This window comes from Pollicipes pollicipes, unplaced genomic scaffold (assembly GCF_011947565.3).
Source record: "Pollicipes pollicipes isolate AB1234 unplaced genomic scaffold, Ppol_2.1 Scaffold_3447;HRSCAF=4054_pilon_pilon_pilon, whole genome shotgun sequence".
Taxonomy (NCBI): domain Eukaryota; kingdom Metazoa; phylum Arthropoda; class Thecostraca; order Pollicipedomorpha; family Pollicipedidae; genus Pollicipes; species Pollicipes pollicipes.
This window is the reverse complement of record NW_023596297.1, coordinates 32,729,079-32,740,567: the sequence shown is the minus strand read 5'-3', so window position 1 is coordinate 32,740,567 and position 11,489 is coordinate 32,729,079. Positions and strand designations below refer to the sequence as shown.

Genomic DNA, 11,489 nt, shown 5'->3' with positions numbered 1-11,489 from the left:
GCAATATCGGGCACGTATCCTCGATTGACGATTTTAGTTGTTGGTGACTGCCATCTGGGTCACGACTTCCGCGCCAGCGTCGGTGAGCCGCCAGACTCTGCTCTGTCCGAGTAACGCGGTCCGATGGAGCGCACTCGACGGCTTCACCTTCACAACACCCCAGGCGATCCTGCGAGCGCCTTTGCAACTGCAGGAAACATCTGCAACTGGCTCGTTCCAGTGGTAGAAAGCTCAAGTTATCACCGTGGTACCGGACCGTCGTGTGTCGCATGTTGGCCACTTCAAGTGCCTTTGCACGAAACGATCATTGTAATTCGGGTGATTCAGACGAGCTTCCGACAAGAAATCGCTAGGTTCCCTTCACCACACACACATCCGTATCGGGATCGATGCGCTCTGCACATTAGCCACAGCTAGCCTGCCGGTAGAAGAATGTGAGCCTCATCTTGGTCGGAGGCATCGCGCTCCAGCCATGCAATATGCGATATAATTAAGCTGATTTCGCAAACACCCAGCATACAGCTGGATCTAAAGCAACCATCTGGTGCGACCATTTTTACTTAAGAAAAGGCTAGTTAAACCCACTGACTCTGTGTTCGTTTTAATGAGTTGTTGAACGACGCTGGCTTGATTTGTGGTTTAACATACTATGGTGATTAGCTTACACCAGATGCAGTCCTGCTGTTAATTTTTTTGTTTTGTTTTACATTTAAGGGAGTGTTCTGCACTTGTGTTGGGTTTTAAGCTGAAATAGCGAACTTAAAGATCATTCGGTGCAGCTCATAGCCGTTCCCTTTTTAAGATCTGAACCTGTATATTTTCCGGGCTACATGCCCGCGAAATGCGCAGACTACTTCGGGGAGACTATATCAAGGTCACCCAGGCATCCATGACGCCACAATGACATCATTCAAATCCTGTCACTTACTTGCTCATGTGTCGATTAAGGCAAATTAAAAATATACTTGTCGGGTCATTCATAATTAGCGTTCGTGAGCACGATTTCCAGATATGACGGCCATGAAATGTCTCTCAATCAATGTGTTGCAAGGTATGGTGATGTACTTAAGCAATGACGTAATAAGGGGCATATTTACTAGGCAGATATATTATGTTGCCTGAAGAGGCATTTTCCACTAAAAGATGTACCAATAGTTATAAGTGAGCGCATCGCACCATATCTGATGCTTGCTTGAATATCTTCAAACGTGGAATATTCCCTCCAATCTCCGGAGCCGTGGGTGGCGTTGGACCATATGGGGCCCGTCACTTATTTGTTTTCCCAAGGGATTGACGCACGTTGCTGAGGCGTGAAACTCAAGGTCTCGTCTCTTTAATATGTACGTATCTTCCCGAAGCGCCGAGCAGGCACTGTTACTGCCATCAGCGTCTGTTGTCACTGCGGAGTTTTGCAACGACAGTACCTGCTTGGGTTGTGCCTCGTCGAAATTGTCTCCGCATTAAATTGCTGAGACAGTTCGCCGTCAAAATTTTCGTAACATGAACATTTTTCTCGTTCACAGTACTTATCTACTCCCGCACCCCAGCCACGCCGGTCTGACCGGAAACCAGTCGTCTGGTGAGCTGGCAGAGTCATAGTTGGTCAGTGTGCTGCCGCTTGGCAAAGTCAAAGTTGGTCAGTCTGCTGCCGTCTGGCAGAGTTGAAGGCGATCCGTCTGCTGCCGCCTGGCAGAGTCGAAGTTGGTCAGTCTGCTGCCGCCTGGCAGAGTCGAAGTTGGTCAGTCTGCTGTCGCCTGACGACGCTGTCTGACGTCATTCCAGTGGCATGCGCATTGAATGTACGGGTCATTTGAAGAGTACTTACTAACAGAATGTGCGGAGGAGCTAGACTCTGGAGACTCACTCAAGCGAGCTTAAAGCCATCAAACCAAAAAAAGGTCACTGCTCGGTCTCGCTCCATATGTCCAGGACAGAGGTAATACGTACGTAGAACGCACGCACCCATGCGTTCGCACTCCTTTAGTACGCTCTCCTTCCGACTGGGCAGCGCATCATGCGCTCCGACACGTGATAAACAGAGGCCCCGACACGTGATAACCGCGGCGAGATGCTGACTGCCAGGCTGTGCTCGTGGACTGTGTGCGGCTTCATACTGGGAGACCATAATACTTAAGACGCGTGGTTACACTGGCCTCCTACAGGTAAACAGCCAGAGATCGAGCTCCACGACAGACTGCTGCTTTTATCTACTGCTGAACTTGACATAATATACTCTCATCAATAGTTCAGGAGGTCATCGAGTCACAAGAACACGCTGAGAGCGCACAGTGACCCTAGGAGCCGAAGCCCTTTTTAATGCCAGTTATCCATCCTTACGCGAGCCGTCGCCGGGCGTTGGGCAGTGTTCCACACTGGGACAGAGGGCGCGGGTGGTAGCGGTGGCGTTGAGCACCAGCTTCAGCAGGTCGATGATGGGATTAATGCCTGCCATCAGTGACAACAATGTAAAGCTCGTTTGTCTTTCGCCTAACTGGTTACCCGGATCTTAGCAAACTGCTGCGGTTGGCGGTCCGTCCTCGACCGCTACCGAGTAAGGCAGGCGGATGTACCCTGTTGCGCACTATGAGATTATTTTGAGTTTCAGTTTATGGCCACATGTAAATGTTGAAATGACGCTGTCCCGCCGCCTCTAGAAATGCAGACGGTCGAGCCAGAAAACCTTGCGCACGGATCGGTGACCCCGCCGGGCAGAAGGGTTCGCGGTGCAGCAGGCACCGGGCAGCAGGAGTGCGAGCTGCTGATGCCGGTTTCGACGCTCGCGTCCTGGCGTCCTGACGTATCGGTTCCTACACCTTCACAGCCCCAAAGTGAACGCAGCGCGACCACGTCGTGCGCCTGCCTTTGGAGCGGGATTGTGCAGTGAAAGAATGAAAGAAAATTAAATTAAACGAGATCCAGAATCCGTCGCTCTTCTATTCAAATGGAAAACTCATGGAATCTTGCGGCATGGAATCATGAAATGCGGTTTGTTGATCATCGCTTGATTACGCTGCTTTGTGGTTGATTTTAATTTTCCATGAGGATTTTTTTCGCCACTGAAGCAACGCAACGCACTACGGACCTGAAGTGCTTTTATTCAGCTGAGTGCTTCACTCAGTACTGCGTGCAATTTAGGTTCTAATTCCGTGGTGGTTTGCCACTAATGATCGGTCCGAAACAAATAGCCAAGCCGACAAAAAAGGCTGACTGAGCCCTGACGTTTTTTTTTAGATTGTTATAGACGCGCGAGAACAGCTGGCACTGAACGGCGCTGGGGACCGTGCCAGCCCCCTCTCCGCCTGCTGGCTGGCCTTCTTGTGTCAGCAGGCCGGCTCGTCCGCCGGTACACTGGCACGGCGACCCTGAGCCGGCTCAGTGGCCCCCTGCACGGCGCCTGGGGCAGAGCTGAGGCGGCTACCGGGCAGCGCTGCCGCAGCCGACCGCCGCACAGATGCAGCGGCCTCCGCCACCGCCTCGCAGCCAACCGCGTCCCGGCGGGGCCCCGGGCCTCCTCTGGCCGCGTCCCGCACCGACCCGGGGCCTCCACGGGCTGCGGCCCGCGTCGGCCGCGTCAACGTACGGTCCGGAGGCCCGCGTCGGCCGCGTCAACGTACGGTCCGGGGGCCCGCTCGGGCCGCGTTTACGTACGGCTCGGGGCCCCCTCGGGCCGTCTATCGTGTATCCTGAGTGGTGCGCTGTCGATCCAACCGCGCATCCAGTATCGCTTGGGAGATAAAAACAAAGCTCAGATTCCGACGGACAGTCACAGGGACCTGAGACGGCGGCTGTGACGGCTGCTTTGGGTAAACTGCATTCCATATGGTAGGGTGACCACACAGTGTACAGATTGAAAACTTTAATATTATCGTGTAAGAAAAATCTTCTCCATATGGAAAACCTTTTGAACGGTCCAACCAATGGCGTGGAGGAAATGGTTTCAAGGTCATCATATAACCAAATCGTATAACGTTAACCAGTATTATGAAAGCAGGCGGCGGAGCGTAGCCACCGGCTTCAAAACGCTTGGAAGCCAGTTGGTTTTCAAAGTGAAAATAAGAGTGAACGGATTTCATGATAAAAAACAATTTTGCTGCGTCTTTCATATTGTTTGGCTGCCAGCGGGCGCTGGTTGAATATCTTCAGTCATCGTATGAATGGGAGGTTTTGTCCGGGGGATGGCCGCTGCTGTCTAGTTAACGTGTCCGGGCTGAGTCGTGTGCACTGTGTGCGGTGCATCATGAGCCAGTTAAACCAGTCGCTTTAAGCTTGATGCATGGCTATTTGACCGCGGGTTAACGTTGAAGCAGCCCGCATGACTCTGATGCTTATCAACAGGGAATAGGCTAATGCTTATCTGATTTATGTCGGGGTGCCATGCAGCGTGTTAAATCCACAACACGTGTGGGTGTTCTGTTGCCAACATGCGCTGGTATGAATCGTAGGCGATTGAATGGAAAGGCATAACGGTGAATGAATACGGACGCATAACTAGTACACTTGAGCTGACTAATCCTTCGACTTTTTGTATCTGGATTGTAGCTTGCCATAATCCGCAGTCTGCTTGTTGGAATGAAATTCAGGCCCCGGACTTTCACCTTTGTCGGCAGATACTTCCACGAAGCCTATCGAATAAGGTGAAGACGCCAACAGGCGTCCGTTTTGGCCTGCTCCAGGCCTTTCGTACTCTTGTCTTTGACAGGTAATTGGTGCCAAAAGTCAAGACCATATAACAAGGCTTAAATTACCAACGAGTGAAGTGTCTGACTACGTTAATAAACAAGTGTGAAAACTGTATCACACATCACATTTATTACACGATGAGATGTCACTTTTCGCGTGGGAACGACATGGGTGTAGACATGGGCCTGCCCTCTTCCGTGTAAATTACGCAACACATGCCGCCAGAGAAGCCACTCACTGATACAAGAACATTTCCAGGACAGCGGTGCACTGGGTGAGAATCACGTGCCAGACGGATAAATCGCTCTGCGCCTGTGAATTTGGACGCAGGAGCCAGGGGCACCGGCGGCGGCTGGACGCCGGTGCCCCCTGGTGCCCGACGTCCACCGTCCATGAGCTCCTGCCAAGGCTCGCGGCGGGGCCGCCTGCTGGGGCGCCTCATTTTCGGGGCCTGTATGGCACCGACACCACCTTGCCGCCGGTGGTCTTCCGGCACTGCAACCTCGGGCAGCAGTGGGGGAATTTCTTGGTGCGGGAGACGGCCGTCCTGCGGCAGCCGGGCTTTTGCGCGATGATCGGACACCTGCCGGCCAACAGGAGCACGTGTCGGCGCACGGGCGTCCAGGCCCGTCCCTGGCAACCACACGCTGTCCGGTGCGCCCGGGCTCACAAGCACCTCTGGAACCCTAGTCATGTGCAACTTTGGGCAACATTTGAGTGCTGGCATATTTGAGCTAAAGGATGGTGCTTATGTTGTCGCCAATGTATATCTAAGCGACCAAAACGGTACTGCAGACTATTCAAATTGCACATACTGTTTTGTGTTATCGTTTTGGGTTTCGAACCACTGCTCGGCGTGGTTTATCGTTGTGGTCGTGACATGACTAACCCGGGGGATAAATGCCAGCTCAGTGCATAAGTTTTGCCGAAATCTTTGAGCGTGCTATGTAATGACGTGGGACGGCCGTCAGGAGTGAACTTGACCCCTGACTGGTAGTCGCAGACCGTCCGCGGCAAATGGCATCAGAGCAGCTTCTGAAACGCGAACCTCACCTGCCATACCACTGTCACTTTGGACACGTCCAGCACTCTACCAACTGGGCTGCGGAGACGGCAAAATGCATGTGATCCAACCGCTGCCATGCCGTGTTCTACCTCACATTAGCAGCTGTACCTGAGAGCACGAACCACGACTACGTGTGCTTCAGACGATGACTGACACCTGCGGCAATGTCCTTCATCCCAACGTTACCAGAGCGCCGCCTCCGCAAGACTCCAGTGAGGTGGCCCCGTCATCGGACGGAGCCCCGGCCAGCGCGCCGCGGCCCACCTCGCGCGCTTTCTTACGAGTCTTCGGCGATGGTGAGCTGCATCTTTCCGGCGGCGTTCTCGCGCAGTACGCAGGTGGCCTGCTTGCAGCCGGTGGTGGTCCAGGACTCGCCCACCTTGGAGCGCACGCCCGTCCGGTTGTCCTGACACTCGTCGGCGTGACCTGGAGCGGCCGACGACGTCAGAGGTCACCGAGGTCACGGAAAGGGGGCGGTGCGGCCGGCGAAGACAGGCAAGGGACAGGGCCCCCGCTAGCCGTGCCCCAAAACGTCTCGACAGCGAATAACGATAGCTTGCAACCTTCCCTTATGGATCAAATTCAGAGCTCTACGAATTCGGAAAAGGACCATATTGCAGTGCTGTTTCTACGTCCTCTAGCATCCGTCGCATCCTTCCGGCGAATCCCGGTAATGTGGTGGACATCATTTTTGCGATTTGTCCAAATTGTTTGGAAAACGTAGTTACTCTCTAGGGTGTTCCGATCAGAACATAGTGAAATCTTCAAAAAAAACTTCAGAAACGAGCCCATATGCGTCGAGAGCGATGCAGAACGCTTCGGAAAACATAGTTACTGTCTAGGGTGTTCCCATCAGAACAGAGAGAAATCTTCAAAAAGCTTTAAAAACGAGCCCAGATGCGTGGAGAGCGGTGCCGAACACTGATCCGCACAGGATGCGTGCGTGCAGTGCACAGGTAAGGCCGCCACGAGCGATGCATTTCCAAGCTACCGGGCCGTGGCGGCGGACCGCTGCCGTCTCACCTGGCGCAGGTGAGACGAAGTACTCCTGATGCGTGTGCACGGCCGCAGCCAGATGCACGGCGCAGGCCGCCAGCAGCACGTACTTGATCATGATGAAGACTGGCGCTGCTCTGGGGCCGGCGGCCGGCCACGCCGCCTAAATACGGCATCGCCGCACGGGCGCACCCACCTGCCGGCCGCCCCGCCCCCAGCGGCAGCATCCGGGTGTCTCGCCGGACGGGCCGGACGGATCGGCGCTCTTGCCGCGGGGCGCCGGGTCACGGCGGCCCGCGCCGGTCGCCGGGGGCGGCCGTGACCGGTGACCTGCGCCGCCCCGAGGGCGAAGGACCGGAACCGGCCTTGCCACGCGGATGCTGAAACTTGTTTGGTTAATCGTTCATCTGCGACGCGACAGCTGCCAAGTCCCCTGCTTCTCCGCGTCCAGCCGTGGACGTAGGTGAGCTTCACGTTTGGACACGCCGGGTGACCCAGAGGAGTGGTCCGGACTATGTGAGAGGTAGTAAGGCGTGGGTAGTGAGCATGTCAAGGAGGAGTAAGTCGGAAGGCTTCGTCTCATGAGGCGAAATGTCTCTTCCAGTGGTCGCTGTCGTCGGTGCAGTACCAGGTGGCCGAGGGCACGACGGTGCCGCAGTGCCACCAAGGACACAATTTCGGAAGATGCTCACCATGGCGATGAGCGGATAGCACGATTATTCCCAGTGCATAGTATTATACCCCCAGCCGGAGTACTAAGCCGTTCCTGGAAATAACAAAGCTAGCGTGTCTTGGTCTTATGAGCTTTAAATGTAGTTGTCTTTGCATTTGTCAAAGTTGCAGGTGCAGGGGGAGATTATTACGTCTAAGAATAGCAAGGTAGTCTGACTTCGTCAAGTACATTCCTGCATGTATAATGATGGTTGCTAATCATACCCACAAAAGTGCAGCCGAGAGGGAAAGCTTTTGGAGTCACATCCCGCTGACAACGGCGGGCCCACAGGACCGAAGGCTCCAGTACTCTCAACACTCCAGTGACGCGAGACTTGGTCTGGGTGCTGTGCGGTAGCGTCATAGTGCAGATACCGACACGCGGTGGAAGGCTTTGGGTGTGAAGCAGCGCGCCCTACTTGGTCACTTTGCCGGGCACGCGTTAGTCTTCGCTGACAAAGCAAACGGTAAGCTGTTCGGATGGGGCGTCACGTGTTATCCTGGCAGGCGTTTTGAAACCCACAACGCAGCGAAGTCTCCGCCACATCGATTTAGCCTCGCCTTTCGTGATCCACCCTGAGAATGATCGCGGGTGTCACGCCGTGATGCCTAGCGTGCCGACTCCTACGGGAGCCGTGACCGTGCTGCGCCCGGGCCCGTCGGCGGAGGCTCGCCTGAGACGCCGCAGCAGGTCGCCCGTTCCGTCCGTCGGCCACAGGTAAGGTCGCATCAGGCGGATCGAGCGAAGTGGGGTGTGGACATCAGTGACGGGACCGCACAACTGGTCAACGTATTGCCACTTACCAGTCACGGCCGCAGGTGGAAACATCAAACTCCATTCAGCAGTAATGGCGTGGAGGTGAACTGAAGGCACGTCAATGCGGCGCAGAGCACGAGCACGTGCACAAGTGGTAACAGGCAGGAAACAAAATCTGGTAGGTACAGAAATCAAGGCACTTGAAAAACGATTTGGACTCAAATTGCAGAAACGGGTGTTATTGTGCTTGACTATACTGACATCATAAAGAGCTCTAAATGCCTAGAATATATCCTGATAAATATGCGTCATTTTACTGGGGATGACGTACTGCAGCAACGAAAAGCCGATGAAAATGCATACAGCCATATCATGCCACTATCACAGTCAGGCTTCTTGGGGACGCAGTTGAGATTAGGACGTATCGCAGCCTTCGCACGGGAATAGTCAAGTCAGCAAATGCTGGTGATGCATCTTCGCACTGGCGAAGTCCACCTTCAGGTCAGCAACTGCGTGCCTTTGAGGCCGATGACTAGAGCGGAGTTGTCGTTGATGATGGAGTTAGGTATGCCGCGCGGCCTACAGGTTACCATCGTGCTTGACAAGCGCCCATGCGACTCCAGCTCGCTGCCGGAATAGTACGGTGTGATTGTTTTGACGCGCGTCACACTGATCCCGTCCCGAGCCTAGCACTGCACTGACGTCATGCCCTCGGCTATCCGGCACTGCACCGGCGTCATGTCTTCGGCCATCTGGCACTGCGGCACCGTCGTGCCCTCGGTCATCTGGCACTACATCACCGTCATGCCCCCTGCCCATCTGTCACTGCACCGTCGTCGTCGTCGTCGCCATAGTTGCAGGCCGTATCTCTTGTGTAACAAAGGCATATGTGCCATTTAAGTCGTTTTACGCTTGTACACTTACCTTTGAATCTTGCATCCTTGACATCCTCAATGTGCGAAAGTGGTTCAAAGCCGTCATGCATTACCACTCGCTGTTGCAGGCATTGATGCAATTATGTGTGTTATTTATAGCGCCATGTTTTGTTTTTATGCTTTGATTTCTTCCAGCACCTCTTCTGTGTTTTCTTCAAATCATGCACCCCCTCATCATTAGGCAGTTTTCTGCATTTCTGCATCGTCACAATAATAGTCTTCATAGTCTTTATTTCTGCATTGTCACAATAATAGGCAAAACGCTGGGATCAATTACAATCACAGCATGAACGCGATGCTTCACGACTTGAACACAAAACGGTCTTGTCTTGCATATCGCTTTGCATCGAAGTGAAGAGTTACATCCTTCCAGTCTGGTGCTTTGGAAATCATCAACATTAATTCGTGAGTCAGTTCCGATGAGGAAGAGGGCAAACAGCAATGGGAAGCACGTCATCCCGATAACAGTCAAGAAGATCATTCTCAAATTGGGTCCTGACTGAAGAACCGGGGCCAATCCTCATGGCTGATGGGATCGGCGTCCGTTACTCTGAACCTAGTCGGGTGTGTCGTTTGAACTAAGTTGCCGATACAAAACCGCAAGCGCCGGCGGTTTTCACATTATTTCTCCTCAATGACACAGCCGACAGTGTCAACTAAAATTTTGACCGCTCGCGTTGCTGTAACTGCCAATTTGTTCGGGGCATCAACGGTAAAATACCCAGGTGAAATACAAGGCCGAACCTTGCAACGCATGAACTGACTTCTTAAAGCGCTTGGAAGCACTACTCCCCGATATGTGGTCTTGCCCATCTGACCGCAGCCGCCCTTCCTGCTTGGGTGAGAGGCGGGCGGCGCCACTTAGTCTCAGCAGCTGAGTGAGTCGCAAACACACACACACACACACACACACACACACACACACACACACACACACACACACACACACACACACACACACACACACACACACACACACACACACACACACACACACACACACACACACACACACACACACACACACACACACACACACACACACACACACACGCACACACACACACACACACACACACACACACACACACACACACACACGTGCACACACACACACACACACACACACACACACACACACACACACACACACACACACACACACACACACACACACACACACACACACGACTGCAGGCTGTTGCCAACCTGTGTCTGCGACCAAGACAAAGAACGTGCGCGGTCAAGGCTAATGCATAAATCCGCGGTTGGAGAGGCTTAAGGGTTCAATACATTGTCCAGGCTTAACGCTGTTACGTCTCACGCTGTTGCCAGAGGCCCTTATGCTGACACACGCGGAGAGAGCGGAGGTACCACATGCTGCCAGTTCGCTCAGAGCATCAACGGCGAAATACACAGGTGAAATACGAGACGGGACATGTTGTCGACGCGCGTGCACCGACTTCTTCAAACGTTTGGAAGTGCTACTTTCCGATACGTGGTCGTGCTCATCTGACCGTAACAGTCCTTTCTGCTTGGGTGAGTCCTGCCGGGGCACTGTCGATCGCTAACGGGCCTTCCACATTGCTCTTGAGTTTCCCGCCTTTGCTCGGAGGACACTTCGCTTTTGACGAGGGAGGAGGACCTGGAAAGACCATGCGATGTCGCCGAAGCCGCATAACTAAACCTGCCGAGAGCTCTCAGTCGCTCAGGGGTGGTTCGCATCGGTCTCAGATTTTTTCCACTTTCCCAGAAGGCCCTGTGCTGTTACTGGAGGTCATATAAGTAAACCCACCGCAATATTAGATGTTCAGACGCCCACCCCACTGCTTTAAGGGCTCTTAGCATTTGCTGTCATTTGCTGAGGCCCCTACAGGCTCGCCCGGCCCCTTCTGCTGCCCTGGTCGGGCTCTCTTGATCACCCGGCGCCCACACCATGGGTCTTGCATGCTGTACATCTGCTCGGGCCCCTACGTTGTCGCCGGAGCCCTATGCGTTCATCTGTCAAGACAACCTGGATCACTTAGGGGCTCTCCACCTTGCTTTTGGGTTCTCGGCGTTTGCTTGGAGGGGAAAAAGAAGAAAAAACAGGCAGTCTCAGAGCCAGGTGGAAGAGCGAGGTGAGTGCCCATAGGCAGTCAGTCAGGCTTGGTATTGGGCCTGGACCAATCACATAGATGTCCACATCCTTACCCGCCGACGTATTCAATGCCTTAATGGTAGCATTGGTGTAATCACTGGGGGCAAGAGAACATATTATCCTTTAATTGTCCCAAAATGAAGCAAAATGAGATTTTGTGCCTCTATATTTTGCCCATGCAGTGCAAGCATTCTTACGTTTTCA

At 53.6% G+C, this 11,489-nt stretch overlaps 1 protein-coding gene across 1 annotated transcript; it reads right to left on the bottom strand.

The window, feature by feature from the left end:
* Window positions 1–4,787: 4,787 nt before the first annotated feature.
* LOC119091959 (U-scoloptoxin(16)-Er13a) lies at window positions 4,788–6,868 on the bottom strand. Its single transcript, XM_037214891.1, has 3 exons — window positions 6,770–6,868; window positions 6,028–6,172; window positions 4,788–5,263 (listed from the first exon to the last, which is right to left on the bottom strand). The coding sequence occupies exons 1-3, from the start codon at window positions 6,858–6,860 to the stop codon at window positions 5,119–5,121; spliced, it is 381 nt and encodes a 126-aa protein (XP_037070786.1). The 5' UTR covers window positions 6,861–6,868; the 3' UTR covers window positions 4,788–5,118.
* Window positions 6,869–11,489: the final 4,621 nt, after the last annotated feature.

What these genes read in the sequence shown, in the direction of transcription:
- LOC119091959 (XM_037214891.1), bottom strand. Translation starts at nt 6,860, where the DNA reads ATGATCAAGTACGTGCTGCTGGCGGCCTGCGCCGTGCATCTGGCTGCG. An exon ending in CTTCGTCTCACCTGCGCCAG is followed by an intron (nt 6,173 to 6,769) that starts GTGAGACGGCAG and finishes CGGCCGCTCCAG; the next exon opens with GTCACGCCGACGAGTGTCAG. An exon ending in CTCACCATCGCCGAAGACTC is followed by an intron (nt 5,264 to 6,027) that starts GTAAGAAAGCGC and finishes GTTGGCCGGCAG; the next exon opens with GTGTCCGATCATCGCGCAAA.